Genomic DNA, 20,342 nt, shown 5'->3' on the forward strand with positions numbered 1-20,342 from the left:
AGACTTAACCCACATAAAAAAAGCTTTTTAAGAATTTTGAAGGGGTCTTGAAACCAAAAAAATTGAGAACTTCTGGCTTAAAGGAAAATGCTTCTAATATTCCTTTTGAGGGAAAAAGTAGTTAACTTGACATTTTAATAAAAGATAAGCATCATTTATATCCATTTTCTGATTTTGCTGTATGTGAAATAGTGCTAGTATTGTTAACTTTGTTAACAGATTCTGAATCTCAAAAGATGCAGTACACTTAATGAAATTCATATTTTCTGTTTGCAGCCTAATTTTGCCCATGGCCTGGCTTCTCTTCAAATTCCCCATGGAGCGACTGTGAAACGCATGTATATCTATAATGGAAATAGCTTGCAAGATACCAGGTAAGCAGGAAGAAGAAAGGACAGGTTATCTCCTCTTAGCCAGGGGCTTCTTGCTTTTCCTCAGCTTGTAAAGGCAATAGTTTGAGATCTAGAAGGAATTTAGGGGCCATCTAATTCAAACTGCTCATTTTATAGATTAGGAACCTTGAAGCCCACAGAGGGAAAATGACATATCCAAGGTGACAGATCTGGTAGGAGTGGAAACCAGGTCCTTCGACTGTATATCCAGTGATTTTTTTTTCCTCTATATTATGCTGCCTTGATTCCATAATTCATTCACCAAACTTTTTAAAAAATGCTTTTTTATTTTTTAAGACAAAAAAGGAAATTAAGAGGAAAAAACAGCCTTATATGATACAATACAATAAACGTTTATTAAGCTTCTGTCATGTACCAGGCACTGTGCTAAACACTAGAGATACAATTAGGAGAAAGAAAGATATCCCCTGCCCTCATGGAGCTTACCTTCAGAAGGAAAAGACAGCATGCAAAGGGAAGCTAAAAAGATGGAGAGGGGTAAGCCTGATTGGTAGAATGCCCTGGCTAGAGATGAAGAATTAGCTGGAATTTGAACCTTCTCTAAAAGGAAAGTTTGGGAGAGTTTTTTGCCCTGCCCTCTAGTCCTCCAGTCAGAGGGCAGAGGTAGTTTCTTGTTGATGAGCTTGTCTTGGGAGAGCCTGATGATGATAGAGCTGCAACCTAGCAGAGCAGTTGGCAAGAGTGATAACATAACTCTCAGAACAGTATAGGGGAATGTCTTGAAAATGTGTGGGCTGTACTAGGGTCTTCATATGTCTTTTCAACCCATGGTTTGTTTTTTTTCATTTGGTTGAGGTTTTGTTGTTTTTAAGACCTGCAGGGTTAAGTGTCTTGCCCAGGGTCACAGAGCTAGTATGTGGCTGAGGCTGGATTTGAACTTATATCCTCATGATTCCAGGGCCAATGCTCCATCCACCACACCACCTAGCTGCCCCATCATGCTTGTTCTTTATAATTTGGTAACATTTGCTTTCAGGTTTTTTGTGGTTCTTTCTATTTATGTTGCTGCAATCATCATGTGTCTTGTTTTCTTGGCTCTGCATCAGTTCACATAATCCTTCTGAGCTTCTCTGTATTCGTCATCTGTCACAATAGTAATATACCATTACATTTATGCATCATAAATTTATTGAGCCATTCTTCAAACGATGGCCTTCTATTTTGTTTGAAAATCTTGTGAAGCATTTCTTAGGCATCTTGGAGGTAGATGTTAGAGATACAGATACTGAAACAAAGCAGTCCCTGCCCTCAAGGAATTTACCAGGTATTTATTGGAGCAAAAGCAACATGTGCCCCAGATAAGGATGTTCAAAGTAAAATCATATTGGGGGAAAGTGGAAAGCATTCATTGAGGACATTGGAAAGGAAAGACCGTTTTTAGGAGGTGATACTAGAGTGTAGGCTGGAAGAGGAAATGTATCAGACAGAGTATTCCACTCATCTTTCTCTTCCCAAAAAACCTACCTTTACCTTTGGCATCTCTATTTCTCTTTATGCCACCCTTCCCTCTCAGGTCTCCAGCTTCAAAATTAGAGCATAATCTCTGACTCTGCCTCTCCTCAACCACCTATATCTGTTCAAGTGCCAAATCCTGTCAGTTCTCTCAACTTTCTCTCTCGTAGCCCTCCTGTTTTATGTAGTCTCACCACCCTAGTTCAGGACTTTACTATTATAATAGCCTCCCACGATCATTACTCTTGTCATATTTTATGAAGTTGACATAGCTTAAATTATAGGGTTTGGAGTCTTATATAGCAGTTAGTATGTAACCTGTGACTCAGGGATGCCCCCCCACACCCAAACCTTAGATGCACACAGACCATGTCTATCTCATGAGCTGACTCCCCACAAGAAACAAAATTTTACAGGATTCCTATATTATGTTGGCCTTGGAGCTTGTAAGGGCCTGAGCCCTTACAAAAAGCCCTTTAAAAAAAACAAAACAAAAGGTAAAAAGTAAAGCAACTACAAATAGTGGGGTCAGTGTGGGGAGGGCAGGGGGGAAATAGCTAAAAGAAATAAAGAATAATCTTTTCCTCCTCAGAGGACAAAGAACTGGGGACAGTCTTCAGGATGTGCTTGTATAGAATACAATCTTGACCTGCTGTCCTTCCAGAACTGTCCTTGGCACTCACCATATTAGGGAAAACAATCTGGATCTTATAAAAAAAAAAATCAGAACAGCCCAGATAAGTTGTCTGGACTCCTGCCACTTGAAGGCAAATAGTCCTACTCCAAAAGAAAAACAAGTCTTCAGTGGTGGAGGTCATTCCCCTCAGAGTAACTTCCAATAGTCTATAATATATTCGCAATGGAAATGCTTTTCTGATTTTCTTAAGGATGACCAAGATCAGAGAGTGGTCTGTTTTGGCTGGAGGGTAGGACTTGTCCTGATGTCTGAAAAGGACCTGGTGCTGGGTTATTTTTTTTAACCCATAAATAAAAATAGGAACTGCTAGCCTAGTGTCTTAGAGGGTAAACTGTGCTTATTGCCTTTTTGCTTAGTTGAGTGGAAGGAAAGACATTCCAATCCCTACGATTTGGCCTGGTAGTTGGAAAAATCCTAGTCAAGTGAGCAGGTTCCTTTGAATTCCAATGCCTGTTGTCCTATGAAATGAGGTGGCAGGTGTAGGAGTACTCTTACTATAAAGCGATTTGCAAATGTAAGCTGTCAAGTCCTGGCTGTGTTGGCCTTCTACTTCTAAGTACTCTGTGACATTGGGACTTCCACTTGGCTGGGAGCTGCTCTTGTGTCAAACTCAGAAGCTTCAAGGCCTGGTCTATACCTGGGCATCACCATCTGTTGGTGAATCCAAAGCTTGTTGTATAACAGGTGGTTTGGGGCTTTCCCAGCAGTCATATGTGCAAATATCTTTCCTTGATCCCAAGCAAGTGAAATGATCCTTCATCAACACTTAGTCAGGTTAACAAGACTTGATTGATCAGTTACCATGTGCCAGGAGCTATGTTAAGTTCTAGAAATATAAATAAAAGCAAAAACAAAAAAATAGTCCCTGCCCTCAAAGAGCTTATAGACTAATGAGGGAGATGTAAATAAATGAGAGAGGGGGCGGATGGAATAAATATTAAGTACCTGCTATGTGCCATGTGCTATGCTAAGCAGTTGACAGACATTATCTTATAATCCTCACAACAACCTTGAGAGGTAGGTGCTGTTGTTATCCCCATTTTACAGTTGAGGAAACTGAGGCAAAACATTAAGTGACTTGCCCAGAGTCACCCAGTTAGTAGGTGTCTGAGGTTGGACCTGAATTAGGTCTTCCTGACTCCAGTCCCAGAGCTCTGTCCACTGTACCACCTTGCTGCCTCTAAAGGTACATCTTATTATAAGCACCATTGCTTAGAGGCTATTCATTCTGATCCCCAGAGCCCCGGGCATGCCTCTCAGCTGTTTCCTGGGAAATGTATATGCAGAAAGTGTGGATGTTTTGAGAGATGGAACTGGACCCTCAGGTTTACGACTCCGCCTACTTGCTGCAGGTAAGTGGCCAGATTGGGGAAAGGGAATTTTGTTTTCTTCCTCCCTAATTAAGTCCACTTGCTGGAATTCTCATTCTAACTGTTCTTTTTATCTCCTCAAATGATAGAACATGTAAAAATTATCCTCTTTTAAGCTTTCCTCAAAAAGATATCTTTTCATTAAGCTTATTCTTCCCTGTTTTACTGTATGAAGCTAGTTGAATTTGTTAAAAACAAATTCAGCACTTTTATGCAAAGTTTGAGGGTCCCTTCTCTAATGGAGTTTATAATCCAGACTCAAACACAGATGGAGGTAATCCTCACAGCAGCCCTGCCAATATGACAGTTCTTTTGAAAAGTATTAAATGGAGAGCTGTGTGAGCTCTGAGAGGAATACTAAGGGTGATTAAGGTGATCTGGGGAGTGTCAGCCTTTTTGAAAGGATAGGTGAGAGCCAGTGAGCACAGAGTGCAGAAAAGATGGTCCTGGTGAGGGGCATAGTGTGAACAAAGACATGGAGGTGGGGAAGGGGCAGAAGGTAGGTTTGGTTGGCCAGCTAGAGGAGAATTGAGGCCAGGCTGCAGATTCCAAGGGGATTGTCACCAGTTGGGACCACTGAAGATTTTTTAGCCTAGCATCAGTGACCAGATCTGGGCACTTAGACCTGACCTTGAAAGTTGCTACATATATGTCTGGGCAGCTCCCAGAAAGTAGGCTGTGTGTCAGCTAATAACTTGTCAGTGACCTGAGTGCAAAGTCTACTTCTCTAATGCTTTGCATATTCCACAGTGCCTAGTCCATTGATACACAGTAGACTCCTTATGCATGTTGTTGAATTGCAAGTTCACCCTTTACTTTGGAAGCTCCAGGAGCTCAGTCCCACACACCATACATCCAGGCATTGGGCTTTGTTTGCCAGGACTTGATAGGACTCTGAGCGGTGAGAAATGTTCATTGCCCTCTCCTCACTACCTTACTTTACAAGAATAGTTTAGGATTATTATTTCATTGAAGAAGTTAGGAAGGGTTCTTGAGGTACTTACTAGAGGAAGTTTGGGAAGCAAAAAAGAGGCCCTTGAATAATTTTTATTTAGCACATGCATCTCCATTTCTGGGGCCTTAGCCTTTGAAATACCCTCCTATAAAATGCCTTCTGCATGCATGCATATGGCATCACTTTGTCTCTGCTAATGAATTTCTTTCTTTAAGTGGCTGTTAAGATTATTCCTCCCCTATAGGAACATCCGAAACAAAGCAGTAGACTGGGAAGTGCATTGGTTCAGAATTTTAAAAGTTGGGTTTGGATTCTGGCCCCAGCTAATTGTGTTCTTAGGCAAGTCACTTAACCTATCAATTAAGATGTTGAATTTGATAATCTCTAAGTGTTCTTACACTTCTGAAAGTTTTGTGATCCTAAGATAGAACCTCAGGTAGCAATGCTAGTTAACAAGAAATATTCTAAGAAAGTTCCTTTCTCTCTCTCTCCTTTCCTCTTTCCCTCCCTCCCCCACCTTTCTTTCTCTTCCTCTCTCTCCTCTGTCCCTCTCACTATCTCCCTCTTCTCAAATCGATGTCTAGTGGCTGGGTCTGTGAACTTTGATCGAAAATTATGGGGTCAGTAGGGCCATCATGTGGAAGTAAATTGACATACCCCATCTAGAAACAATAGAGATCATGGTTCTAGAATTAAAGAGGTGGGGAATGCATAGGTGGGGTTGGGGAGAGCTGGAGAGTGGGAGGTGAAGCATGACTATAAGTACAAAAAAATTGTTCAATATCTGATTATGGATCATTTAGTCAGCAGTGATTGGAGCTGGACTGTTTGTAGTTCTGTATTTTTATTAGCAAAAGACATTAAGGAATCCCAAGTTTTTTCACCTGGCACTGTTCCCAGGATACTCTTTTAGATGAGACAGCCCCCAAGAAGCACAGGACCTTGAGCTGAATTTTGTAGCTTTAAAGGCTGCTGCCCACTTGTGTATTGAGAAGGGAAACCCCAAATTGGTGAAATGAAAGGCACTGGGACTGAAGAGCAACTTGTATTAAGGTTCGTATCTAAACCCGGACCCTGTGTAGATGATGTAGATTTTTTGCAGCAGAGCTTTTGGGTTGTACTCAGTACTACAACTTGTGTACTTGGTGTTAGGTATTAGGTGATAAATTTTAACTCAGGTTATTACTTACAGCTTTTATGTGATACCAATGTCAACATCACTTTCCATATCACTATGTTAAACATTGCTTTATGTGAGGTTTGGTTTCATTTCTGACTTTCAATATCTAGGTCAAAAATACATCATAACATTTAGAACTCAGGAGATAAGTCTCAGTCTCTAAGTTGTGATATCTTAAATCTTTTTTCTCTTTGTGAGACCTTAGAACTAAAGCTGAAGAAGACCCCTTAGGTTATTTGGAAAACTTGATAGTTGAGTATTTCAGGTCTTAAATCACAGAAAATCTGTACCCGGTAAAAAATATTGAGCATGTGCCCCAATATGTGAATTGGGATATGTTTTATTTGTAAATTTTATGGATGTATTTCTGTACTACTAATGGTATACATTACAAAACTTACACAAAATAGACATTTTAAAAAGATGGGATAAAGAGTCAAAAGGGAGCCACTAGAGTTTGAAAAGGCAAATGACATGATCAGTTCTGAGCTTGAGGCAAAGTATTTTGTCATTTTTTTTGGAGGATAGGTAGTACAGAGAGATGAGATTGTGAGATTGTTGTGGAGTGGACCTGACTCAGGTGGTTCACTGGTAATTTGGGTCCAATATTGACTCAAAATGAAACACTCTTAGGTCAGTAAAGAATGAACAAAAGGAGATTAACTTAGTCATAGCAGCAGAAGGATATTCGCCTGAGTACCACTGTCTCTGAATGGCCAATAGTGGTCCATCAAGAGACTTAGCTGCAGAATCCACAGCCTTTAGTACCCTGTGTCAGCTCAGTTTTGAGGATGGTTTTAGTACCTTTTAAGGAAAAGAACTAGCCCAACCTGCATGTTGAATGAGGGAACTCTGGCAACTATTCTTACTACAAACAAACAAAATAGTCCAAACAAAAATGCTCTGGTAGTTCTTTGAGTAGAGAGAAGGAACAGATTGAGAGGGGAGAAGGTAGAAATGAAGATTTGGCAGTTGTCAGTCTTTTGATTTAAGTGAGGGAAAATGTGAGGAGCCAAAGAAGGGGAAGGGAATAAGCAGGCAGTACACAAATCTCTTTTACAAATATTGCCTCATTCAGCCCTGAAGTTGTGAGACCTTGGAGTGGCATGGTCCATTGATGTCTGTTAATCCCATGTGATTCACTTTCTTACCCAGAATCAAAGAAGTGAGGTTAGGCTCCCCCCAGCTGCAGAGATTCTAAGGGTACATGAGATGAACTGGGGATCAGGAGTGACACCTATGCAGCTTTGTAGATAGCATTTAATTTGGGTTATAATTGTACTGAGGTGCCAATACCTGACTCTGAAGGGTGTGGGACAAGAATTTGCATGGCAGAGGATGGGGCCAATGTAAGGGATTATTGAGGAAAAGGGGAGGTGTGGTTATATTAGATACAAGTTCCCCAACTGAGATAAATGGCAGGCCCTCTGTACTTTTGTAAGCTGCTGTGGTCAAAATAATTCATCCCCTTCCAATACTTAGCCAGGCTAGACCTTGGATAACAGACATACAATCTATCTATTGCTACAGTCCAAGCCTTCCCAGCTTTGAAGAACCTGCCATAGCTTGCTCTGTTGCTGGCCCAGCCTTTTGGAATCCAGTTCACCTTCATGCCACAGTGAGACATCAGAGGAAGACCTTAATGAGGGATTTGTTAGTATTGCTAATAATGGTACCACAACCATAATAGTATTGGGAGTTCAAATTCTAATCCTCCTTTTGACTTTGTTTCTTTTCATTTCAGGCAAGTCATTTCAAGTCTCTTTTCTAACCCATAAAATGGGTTGTTGTTTTTTAAATACCTCTAAGTTTTACTGTTGAAATTCTGACCAGTTGGAAAACTTGTATACAGAAAAGGGGCCTGTAGTAGATAGAGAGAGAGAGAGAATAGACAAGAATAAACAGTAAAAATCAAATGTAATTTATAATTACATTTATATTGTAATTTCATGGTAATATAATTTCCATATACAAGAAACAGAAAGGGAGAATTGCTTATGAAGCTATGAATTTCAATTATGTACAGCTTGCATTTTTTAAAAGTATACAATTTAACATAATTTTAATACTCCCCGGATTGTCAGTCTCTTTCTGAGCTTCCTTCCACTTTCTTTTGTTGTTTTTTAATTAAATGTATTTTTTTTTAATTTTGAGTTCTGAATTTTCTTCCTTCCCCACCCATTGAGAAGGCAAGAAATGCGATGTCCATTATATATGAAAAATCATGCAAAACGTTTTTATATTAGACATGTTGCCAAAAAAGGCAAGAAAAATAAAGTAAGAAAATTATGCTTCAACCTGTGCTCAGACTTACTCAGTTCTCTCTCTGGAAGCAGGTAGCATTTTTTCATCATCAGTCCTTCATAATTGTCTTCGATTATTATATCAATCAGAATTGCTATGTCATTCACAATTGATTGTCATACAGAATTGTTGTTACTGTATATAATATTTTCTTTGTTCTGTTCATTTAACTTTATATCAGTTCGTATAAGTCTTCCTACGTTTTCCCAAAACCATCTACCTCATCATTTCTTATAACACAGTAGTATTCCATCACAATCGTATACCACAACCTGTTTAGCCATTGCCCAATTGATGGACATCTCAATTTCCAGTTCTTTGCCACCACATAAACAATTGCTATCAACATTTTTGTACAAATAGGTCCTTTTCCTTTTTCTTTAATCTCTTTCATACATACATACCTAGTACATACCTAGGTAGTAGTGGTATTGTGGTATTGTTGGGTCAAAGGGTATGTACATCTTTATAGTCTTGGCCATAGTTCCAGATTGTTGTCTGGAATGGTTTGGTCCAGTTCTTCATGACTCCACCAGCAGTACATTAGCGTCTCAGTTTTTCCACATCCCCTCCAACATTTATCATTTTCCTTTTCTGTCATGTTAGCCAAACCAGTAGGTGTGAGGTGGTGCCTCAGAGTTGTTTTAATTTGCATTTCTCTAGTCGGTAGTGATTTAGAGCATTTTTTCATATGACTATAGATAGCTTTAATTTCTTCTTCTGAAAGCTGCCTGTTCATAACCTTTGACCATTTCTCAATTGGAGAATGACTCTTATTTTTATAAATTTGACTCAGCTTCCTATTTATTTGGGAAATGAGCCCTTTATCAGAGAAACTAGCTGTAAAGAAAATTTTTCCCAGCTTCTTGCTTTCCTTTTAATCTTGGCTGCACTGACTTTATTTGTGCAAAACCTTTTTAATTTAATATAACCAAAATTTTCTATTTTACTTTCCACGATCCTCTCTTTCTCTTGTCTGGTCATTCTTTCCTTATCTGGAGATTCAACAGGTAAAATTTTCTGTGCTCCCCTAATTTGTTTTTTTTTTTTTATTTTGTAATGTTTAACAATCACTGCCATACAATTGCGATTTTATCCCTCCCCACCTACTCCCCACTACCCCCCTCCCTCCCCACGACTGCATACAATTCTGTATAGATTCTACATATACTTTCCTATTGAGTATATTTTCACTATAGTCATGCTATGTAGTCAGACTAAGATAAATGAAAGAAATCGTATAACAAATCAGAACATGATACACAAACACATACACATACACAAACATGATCTGCTACAATATGTGAGTGACTTCCATATTTCTCTCTCTGAGTGTGGCAGGCATTTTGCCTTGAGATCCTCCATTGGGATTTTTTTTTTTTTTTTTTTGGTAAGAAGTTCTTGTGTTATTACAAAAATCTAAGTCTACCAGAAAAAACTCTCACACACTGTGGTTGTTGCTGTGCATAAAGTTCTCCTGGTTCTGCTCCTTTCACTCAGCATCAGGTCATATAAGTCCTTCCAGGCCTCTCTGAAGTCTTCTTGTTCATCATTTCTTATGGCACAATAGTACTCCATTACATTCATATACCATAATTTATTCAGCCATTCCCCAATTGATGGACATCCCCTTGACTTCCAGTTTTTGGCAACTACATAGAGTGCTGCTATAAATATTTTTGTACATGTGGGACCCTTTCCCATTTTTATGATCTCTTGGGGATATAGTCCTAGTAGCGATATTGCTGGGCCCTAATTTGTTTATGATATGACCTTTGGCATCTAAATTGTGTACCCATTTGACCGTATGTTGATGTATGGCATAAGCAGTTGTTTTATACCTAATTTCTACCAAACTGCTTTCTGTTTTCCCAGAAATTTTTGTCAAGTAGTGAGTTTTTGTCCCCAAAATTTGGATAAACGTTAGATTACTATGTTCATTTACTATTGTGTTGTGTACCTAATCTGTTTCATTGATCCACCACTCTTTTTCTTACCTAGTACCAGATGGTTTTCATGATTACCACTTTATAATGCAGTTAGAAATCTAGTTCTGTTAGGCCACCTTCCTTCATGTTTTTTTCATTGATTCCCTTAATATTCTTGACCTCTTTTTTGTTATTTTTTCTAGTTCTATAAAATATTTTTAGTAGTTTGGTATGGAACTGAATAAATAAATGAATTTGAGTAGAAGTGTTATTTTTTATTGTACTAACTCAGCCTATCTATGACCAATTAATATTTCTTCAGTTGTTAAGATTTGTATTTGTGTGAAAAGTGTTTTGTAATTGTATTTATATAGTTCTTAGGTTTGTCTTAACATGTAGGCTCCCAAGTATTTTATATTATCGGGAGCTATTTTAAATGGAATTTCTCTATTTTTTCCTGCTGATTTTGTTGGTAATATAGAAATGCTAGTGACTTACAAGTTTGCTTTATATCTTGCAACTTTGTTAAAGTTGTTAACTGTTTCAGCTAGTTTAATTGATTCTCTAGGATTTTCTGAGCATACTGTCATATCATCTTCAAAGAGTGATAGTCTTTTTGTTTTATGGAAATTTATTTATTTTTATATTCTTTTCTTTCTCACTTGCCATTATCCACAAACAAAATAAACACCCTCTGTGATAACAAATAAGCATAGTCAAACAAAACCTACTACACTCTGCACCCAGAAATGTGTCTCATGCCCTCATTACTCACTTCTCTGCCAAGAGATGAGAGGTGTGACTCATTACTTGACTTGTGTAGTTAGGGTTGTTCATTGCTTTGATTGAAGTTCTTAAGTCTTCCAAAGTTGTTTTTCTTTGTAATGTTAAATTGTATAACTTGTTTTCCTGGTTCTACATACTTCATTCTATATCAACTTGTACAAGTTTTCCCAGGTTTTTCTGAATTCATTCCTTTTGGTCATTGCTTACAGTGCAGTACGATTCCATTACATTCATATACTGTAATTTGCTGAACCATTCCTCAATGGATAGGCTTCTTATTTGTTTCCAGTATTTCACTACAGTAAAAAGTGCTCTAGCTCTTTACTATTTTCTTTGATCTCTTCAGGATATAAACCTAGTAGAATTCACCCTTGGGATTGGTAGATGAACATTATGATTACTTTTGGTGTATAGTTCCTAATTGTTTTCCACAACAGTTGAACAAATTCATATAAACATGATATTTTCTCAGTATTCTATCACTTGGCTTTCCCTAAGACTCTGCAGTAGATCCAAGATACCATCAGGGAGAGGACCTTCATGACCAAGACATATCACAACCTTACCTACCATCTCATCCTGGAGAAAAGAAGATGTGGATGTAGGGAAAGCATGAGGATTTGAAGGGCTTTCATATAGAAGAGGGATTCCAGTTGTTCTGCTTGGTACCCGAAGGCCAAATATAAACCAAACTTGAAGTTTCAGAGGGGCAGATTTCAGCTCAATATGAGGTGCTTCCCATGTATTAGAGAATCCCACAAGTAGCGTGGGCTGCCATGGGAAGTGAGGGCAGGGTGGTCAGAATGCTAAACCTAGAAATCCTCATTTACATTTCACCTCTTATGCTTAATTTGCTGTGTGACTGGGCAGGTTGCTCAACCTCAATAGCGCACACAGACTCATCAATAAAATGAGAATAGTACCTGCCTTCAACATTTTGAAGCTCAGATTAGATAACATATATAGATAATATAATGCAGATAATATACAGATCTTAAAGCCCTCCATAAATGTTAGCTGTTTTTATTAATGGGTCCTCCCTCACTACATCCAAGCAAAGGTTGGATGACTGCTTATTAGGGATGTTGTAGATGGGGTTATTGAGGGCTGGGTTAGACATAGAGATGCTGGTGTAGCCTTTGCACTGTCTATTAATTATCAGCTGAGCTAATTATTTGCATAAAGGGGATTGAGGTATTTGTCTCTGTACATTGCTATATCCTCAGATTCCTTCACAAAGCTCTGCTCCAGTGCCTTATGGTGTATAGAAGTAACTCTGCATTTACAAGGACTGTATCAGTAGACTGTAAGCTACAGTAAGTTCTACCATGCTGTAGATGCTTCAAGTACAGTCCCTGAAATAAACCACCTACTACTTCTTATCAATAGATAATTTTGGTGTCGGTTCACAATACGAAGAAATGAAAATGGCCCTCACTTACATGCAGAGGGTAGAAAAGGGAGCAGAGGATGATAAAAATCTGTTTCTAGACTTTGTTCCAATATTAACTCAAAATAACTCTGGTACTTCAAATGTGAGACACGTGTTCAAAAAGTTGACATATTACTGGAGATATTGAATCATTAATTTTTACATTCTCTACTATAAATGAATCTAGAAGACAAAAAGAAGTTGCAGTTAAGAAAAGAAAGACTATCTGATTATCCTTAGAGAAGCAAATAAAAAAGATGGTAGAGCTGGTTTTATCATGCATTTAAAGACAACAAGAAGCACCTTATAAGCCATTTGCTCATCTCATATCGCAGTACTCTTGGTAATTAATCATTTGCAAAAAGAACACCACAAAAATAATTACGGCTTATGGAATTCTACAAAGAAATGGGGGGGACCCCTCAATAAGACAAGTGAACATGGGTTCTTTTATTTAAATTTTATTTTTATTCTTATAGCTATTGTATGCATCAGATTCTTATGAACACATATAAATGTGTTAGTTCCTTCCATAGAGTCAAAATCTTTGAGGTTAGACATTATATAAGATAATGCTCTAGCATCTAGAGGAATCAGGAAAGGTCTTGTGCAGAAGGTTTCACTTTAGCGGAGTATCAAGGTTTCCAAGAAGAGGTCAGAAAAGAGCATTCCAGAGCTGGAAGCTAGAGGGCCATGTAATAAAGACCAGCTTGTAGACCAGTATGGCTGCATCAATGAGTGTGAGAGAGAAGGAAGGTGAAAAAACACTAGAAAAAATGGGTTGTGAAGACCTTTATGTGACAGTCAGAGAAATTTATAGTTTATTCTAGAGATAAGAGAGCCATTAGAGTTGGGGTACAGGGAGTAACATGGTAAGATCTGCTTTTTAGAAACCACTTACTGTGCGTAGATGCAGCCGGCTAAATAGGGACCCAGCCAGCTGGGTAACTCAACTCCTCCTCTTCTGTCTGCCTCCTCCACCCCTTCCTTCTCCTCTCCAAAGGAAGGTAAATTTGGATGGCCAAAAGCTGCCCAGTTGACTTGGGTTTTGCTGGCTTCTTTCCTGTCCTGTCCTGTCCTAAAACCTACTGCACTCTGAAACTGGGACTCCAATGGGCCCCTGCCTAAGGGCTCCTCTGGACCCTCCTAGCTTTAAGTGCTTATCAATAGTAACTATTGCTGGTTCCCACCCAGCCTGATGTCTTTCTTTTTCTTGACCTCATCAAAGGGGCCATGCCCTGGCTCCTTAAACAGGCCTATTCAATGAATGGGCATTGCCTCACCCTAAGTGAGTACATGCAAAGATCTTGGCCTAAAGGGCCCAGGGTCTCCCAGTGCATCCTGGGTCATCTCCAGTCATCCTGAGGAATACCAGGTCACTGAATTCAGATGGTTCTGGAGGAGAAGTGAGGCTGGTGACCTGCACAGCCCGCCCTCACTCAAAACAAAGTCAGGTGCAAGTCATGTCATCGTTTCTCTGATGGCATGATCATCTTCAGCAACAAAGAACGAACACACATACACATTTTTATTCTGAACTTAAATACAAAAAAGGACCATTTTCGTATTCACAGAAAAACACCAAAAAAAAAGATTATGAAACTATGACTCTCCAAGGGTGCATTCTAATTCTTCATGTTTCAAAACTTCCCTGCTTGTAGTACTTCTTTCTGAACGTCCTTCTGTTCCCTTTTGTGTGTTTTTTTAAATGTTTCAGTGTTCCTCTTTTTGTTTTTTAACCACCATTACTACTCTCTCCCTTCTTTTCACTCACCTTAGTTAAAAAAACAAGAGGAAGAAAAACCTCTGTAACAAGTAAGCATAGTCAAACAAAACAGATTCATGCAGTGGCCATACCAGATCATCTCCTCTAAGAATTCTTTTTTTTTTTTTTTTTGCTTCTAGCTGTTCCCTCCATGGTATTATGCTCTTTTTCAAACCCTATCTGCCATCCCATAACTGCTTGTTTCTTGAGTTTTGTATGTTTTTATGTGTGTGCCCTCAAGCACACTCCTTCAGTCTTCCTTTGATGTAATAATGACTTTCATCTGATGGCTACTTTCCCACCACTTTTTATGCCCAGTGCTCTGCCACTCTGCCAACCTTGCTTCTTCAGTGGGAATCAAGAAATATTGCATGAGTTAAATAAAAAAAAGAAGACCTGTGGTTGAATTGGTTCTTTTCTGAGAGTTTTAGCAGTAGAAAGAGACCCAAGATCAAGTCCAGCCTCAGATACTAGTTTTGTGACTCTGAGTAGACCACCTAATCCATCTGCCTCAGTTTCCTCAGTGGTAAAACTGGAATCATACTAGCAATTTCCAAGGTTATTGTAAAGATCAAAGGAGGTAAAACATTTAGCACAATTCCAGGCACATACATGGTAGACACTTAATAAAATGCTTGTTTTCTTCCTTTCTTTGAAAACATTATGCTTCTGAAAAGATACTTTCTTCTCTCCCATTAGAATGTTAACACAACCTCAACAGGCAGCCCTTTCAGTTGTTCAAATTTACCTTTTTATATTTAGTTGGATTCTTATGTTTCCGTTTCTGAGTTCCTACTCAGCTCTGGTCTATATATCAATGTTTTTAAGTCCTCATTTTCATTCAAGGGCCATTTCTCCTCCAGTAGGATTGTACTCAGCTTTGCAGTGTAAGGTATTCTTGGCTATGAGCCTCTGTCTTTTACCTTTTGGCATATTGTATTCCAAGATCTCTCTTTTATGGTACAAGTTTCCAGATAATATATAATCCAGAATCTAGTTCCAAGCATCTCTGAATAATTGCAGTATTTTTTCTTAGGTGTAGGAACTCTTAATTTTGACTGTGACATACCTGGTACTTTTCTTTTTAGGGTTTCTTTAAGGAACATTATAAATTCTTGCTATCATCACTGTGCCACCTGGTTCTAATAGATTCTAATAGATCTGAACAATTTTTCATTTGTGATTTTTCAAAATGCAGTATCTAGCCTTTTTTTTTTTTTTAATCATGGTTTTCAGAATCCATTGATTCTTAGATTATCTTTCCTTGGCCTGTTTTCCAGGTCAGTTGTTTGTTTGTTCCTAGTTGTGTTTTGTTTATCAGTTATCTTACATTTTCTTATTTTTTTTTAATCTTTTGATTTTACTTCAGTAAAAGTCATTGACTTCAGTTTTGTCTGTTCTAGTTTTCAGGGAGTCTGTTACTTGTGTAAGGTTTATCACTTTCTTTTCTAAGCTATTCAGGACTGTTCTTTCCTCCAGACCCTAATTTCATTTTTTGTCGTATTTCATATCTTCTAGGTATTCATGTCTTTAGGGAAAGTCTTTTCTTATTTGAGTCACTTTTTGAAGTTTTTCTGGAGCTATTCTCTCCTTTCTTGGAGACATCTCTTAAGTGTACAGGAATTTTGTTACATGTCAGTGTTTCCTTAGGTTTTGTGCTAGGGCTGTGCTTTAGCCCCTGATGTATTTTTAGGGGTGGTTGGCTCTGTCTGCCCCCACTTTCCCATCCCCTAACTTCATGTGCCAATTTCTGCCTCCTAGAGTTAGGCCTTTCTGAATCTCTGAAGTTCAGAACACTGGGTCTTCAGAGTCTTCTGTCATCTTTGTGCAGAGTATTAGGGACCTGAGAGCACTGAGGCTTGGTCTGTCCCTATCCAAGCACTCTGAGGAATGCCTTACTGCACTCCCCAGGGCTTCCAAGGTCCCCACCTTAGATGAGAGTTCCGCCTTAGGGGAACCCTTTACTCTTGCTGCCTCTGGATGAAGAGCCTTGCAGGCCGCATATGTCTCTGAATTGTTTCTCATCGCACTGACTTGTTTGTCTCTTCTGTGCTGTCTTTATCTTTTTCTATCTCCTGGGAGCTTCTGGTTGACTTTTTGTTTAGTTCTGGGGTAGGGTGTGGGAGGTTGTTTTTGCTGAGTAGGTATTTGGGATCTGAGGGAGGCCTTCCATCTTAGATGTCCAATGTGTGTTTTTAATGAAAAGAACCTTGGCATAGGGTATAAAAGATAGTTCAGGTCATCTGACACATACTATATGTATAGACCTGGGTAATGTACTCAACTGTTCACTACTTCCTTTGCTGATTTGCATTGATAATAGGAACTTCCTCACTGGAAATTCAGTAATACTCTATTTCTAATTAACGAAAGCACAGTTGAGATCCAAAATAAAATTAAAATAACTCCCTCCACATTTTTTTTAAAGCTATTCAGTGACTTGAATGCATGTTCTTGGGGAGGAGGAGGATGGCAAAAAAAAATGTTGAAAAACATGGTTCAGGCATAAGAAGTAAGGCCTGCTAAAGCCTTGAAAAGTATACTGAAGCTTTCCATCTATTTAAAATTCTATTAGACAGAAAAAAGTATTTACCAACATGGGAGTCATTTTCAAATTATCTGTCTATAGAAAGTGATCTGCTAAAGCAAAGATCAGAATCAGTACCAAAGTAGGAAACAAATTAAAAGGAGAAGAAAGTGTTTGGTTGAGGCAGCTCCAGTCTGATCTTCAGCTGCTGACATCGAAGAGTGAGAACTGAAATCAGTATAGACTATTGGAAATTTCTCAGAAAGTTTAATAATGTAAATCAGTTACCAAAAAGAAACTTAAGAGTTCAGAAATGTCCTCAGCCAACAAACAAAAATAGGCAGCCCACAGCAAACCCAGTTAAACTTTACAGAAGTGGATAATGGAGACAATGAGCTGTTAGCAAACATTAAGAAGCAGTGGAAGGGACGAAAAGTTTACAAAAAGCTTGCCCAATAAGCCCGGCCAACCTTAGAGCATCTTATTTCACAGAAGGATGAAATTAGGAGAAGAACAGAAATTAGGAGAAAAACAGAAAGGATCTGTCAAGATTTCTATGACAAACTCTTTTCACCATTACTGACAGTCTCCACATTTGGACTTGATATCATAGGCCTCACTGTGCTGTGAGGAACTAGAAATGGTATTAAAGCAAAGCTGCTGGCCAGAAGTCTGTGCCAGAGGTGATGTCATTCTGACCATGTAAAAGAATTAGCTCTCAAAATATCTGAAAGGATACTAAATGCTTAGAGTAAATTAGACCTTATTATCCAAAAAAAAAAGTGACCAATAAAATATCAATAAAGGCCAACCTGTATGCCTACTTTTGCATCTCTACAAATTCTTCTGAGAATAATCCTTATGTGAATTGAGGGCATCCTTGTTGAAAGTTTTAGAAGGAAACAGCAGACTTTCACAAATGAGATTGTATCACACAGTTGACCAACAGGTATAGAGAAAACAAGATCCCATTATACTTACTGTTTCACCATGGTGATGCTTGTAGTTGTGGATATCATTATACTTACTGTATAAGCACTCTGGTACTGCAGAGCATCCTGAATGACATTCGTATTATTCAAGAGTTTGGCCTAATTTTCCACACAGAAAAAAACCAAGTGGATGAAAAATGCATACTGCCTAGACTGTGATCTGCAGTTGAATTGAGCATCCATGCCTCGTTAGTACCTTTATCTTGGACACGTAGACAAAGACCAGAATCCAGAATTTAAATAGAAGAAAGACAGCAGTCTAGGTTACATTGGGGAAATTGTGCACCCCAGGCTTCTCCCTGAAACAAAGGCTCAACTTTTTTTTTTTTAAGTATGTTTTATATTAGTGCCTTTTCTTTACCTCGCAGTCTTTGGTGGGAGAAAAAAGGAACCTCCCCTGCCTCCAGATTTAATCCTACCTTGTGACCAAAACAATTAAACAAAAATATCTATTTGCCCACTTCTAAGTATGTACCACATTCTCTCTAAGTCCTCTTCTCTCTGCTAGGAGGGAAGATTTGTTTCACTCTGTTCTCTGGGAGCTTCTATACTGAGTTCAGCTTCCACTTAGTGAACAAACTTTTATTTATATTGGTGATGTCATTTTATATTTCGATTTCTTGGTTCTCCTCTTTTCAGTCAGCATCAGTTCTTTCGAATCTTTCTGTAGTTGTCTAAAGTCATCATTTCTTACTACACAATAATACTTCAGTACATTAACACACCATAATTTCTTCAGTCATTCCCCAGTCAGTAGGCACCCCCTTTTCCAGTTCTTAGCTACCACAAAGAATACGCTATATTCAGAGACCCATCTTTTAAATGTCAGTAGCATTCAAGTGATATTATATAGCCACAAATCATGGAATTTCAGTTAAAGTTGAAGGTCCTTCATAGGACGCTGGAGAGATTCCTGATGGGCAGGAGGAGGTTTCAGTATATTACCAGCCTTGTGCTGGAAAGCAGTGTCATGGATATGTTATCAGAAAAAGTGGACTGGTCACACAGCATAAGCAGTACATGCCTGGTACATTAAAAGGGTCCCCTGGAGAATTGCAAGAAGAGCAAGAGTTACAAAGGAGGACAAGGAAGGATTAGGTTATGATCTGTAGTCTTGGAAGGAGTGGCCATTCATGAGATTGTACCTTGGTCCCTACCCACTACTAGCCCTCACTACGCATGAGTGATTTTTTGGAGGAGCAAAAATCCTAAAAGGTGCTTTTCTGAGGTGACCCTGAATATGGCGGGTCCTCACCTCTGCCTCTCTTGTTCTCTCTCCTTGTGCCCGAAACCACTTAAGGGGGAGGCACAATAGGCCATGATCCATACTAGGCACCAGAAGTCTAAATGCTTTCCTGGGTCTTTCATAGGTTGTGGCCCGGGAGTATTAGCAGATGCCAAGATGCGGGTATTTGAACGTTCAGTGTACTTCGGAGATTCGTGCCAAGATGTTCTCAGCACACTGGGTTCTCCACACAAGGTTTTTTACAAGTCAGAGGACAAGGTAGGAAAACAATAGTTAAGTGAAGCAGATTTCATTCATTTGGCGTAGGTTTTAAATGTTTTACGTTAGTAACTAGTGGGAGCTCCATAGGTGTGACTGCATGTCACTGACGCAGTCTACAAGTCTCCCTGCTAGTCCCGAGCTCTCCCTTCTGTGCCCTGCCCTCCCACGTCTGAGGAGCCCTTCTCTTGGACAACACTGCTCAGCCCTCAGTCACTCTGAGTGCAGTTTCTCCCCATCACTCTGCATTGCAGCCATAGAATTTAGATCTCAGACAGTACAGGTTTTTAGGATGCTTTTCTATAAATGCAATTTCAACGTACCACCCAAGATGGTACTTATTTTTTACCATATTGTTTCATAGTTTTTATAAATGCAATTTCAAAGATTTTACTTTGTTCCGTGAATGTAACTATTCGAGTTTTTTGTTGGTTTTTTTTTTTTTGTAACAGATGAAAATACATTCTCCTTCTCCTCATAAGCAAGTTCCATCGAAGTGTAATGACTACTTCTTCAACTATTTCACACTTGGTGTGGTAAGTTACAATTCTTCAGAATTTTTAAGTCTTGAAAAGATCCAAGATTTTGTGTGGCCACATTTTCCACCAGTGCACATTACAGCGCCTCCAAGTTAGTGCATCATTGCCTTATGGTGAGCTGTCTGGCAGCACTTACCTAAGCCTGACCCATAGATGGTGCATTTTGTTACCAGGCTCTGTTGGAAGGCTTTTTACGTTGCAGAGCTTGTGCTTAGCTGGCAGAACCCTGAGGCTCTGCCTTGAAGGGAAGTGTTGGAGGAGAAGGAGGATGCCTCCTGGGAACTGCTGTGCTCCTTTTCTTCCATGTGAAAGTGTAGTGTGAACCAGAGAAGCCTCAGTTCCCTCCCCTCTCTCTTTTCTGAGGGTCTAAGTTAGGCCTGCACCACATTGTGAGTCACTTATGGCTCATGGGCCCCTTCATCCTGCCAAAGTCCTAAGGATTTGGGACATCTTCGAAAATGCAAATCACTCAGTGTAACTGACTTTGTGAAGTTCCCT

At 39.0% G+C, this 20,342-nt stretch overlaps 1 protein-coding gene across 1 annotated transcript in view; it reads left to right on the forward strand.

Moving 5' to 3' along the window:
* Positions 1-20,342, forward strand: part of PHAF1 (phagophore assembly factor 1) — a 64,030-nt gene that overhangs the window by 35,123 nt on the left and 8,565 nt on the right. The window contains exons 7-10 of the mRNA XM_072635997.1: positions 277-374; positions 3,802-3,914; positions 19,172-19,305; positions 19,758-19,841. Of these exons, the coding sequence (XP_072492098.1) occupies positions 277-374; positions 3,802-3,914; positions 19,172-19,305; positions 19,758-19,841 (429 nt within the window). The remainder of the gene's footprint in view (positions 1-276; positions 375-3,801; positions 3,915-19,171; positions 19,306-19,757; positions 19,842-20,342) is intronic.

This window comes from Notamacropus eugenii, chromosome 1, assembly GCF_028372415.1.
Source record: "Notamacropus eugenii isolate mMacEug1 chromosome 1, mMacEug1.pri_v2, whole genome shotgun sequence".
NCBI lineage: Eukaryota > Metazoa > Chordata > Mammalia > Diprotodontia > Macropodidae > Notamacropus > Notamacropus eugenii.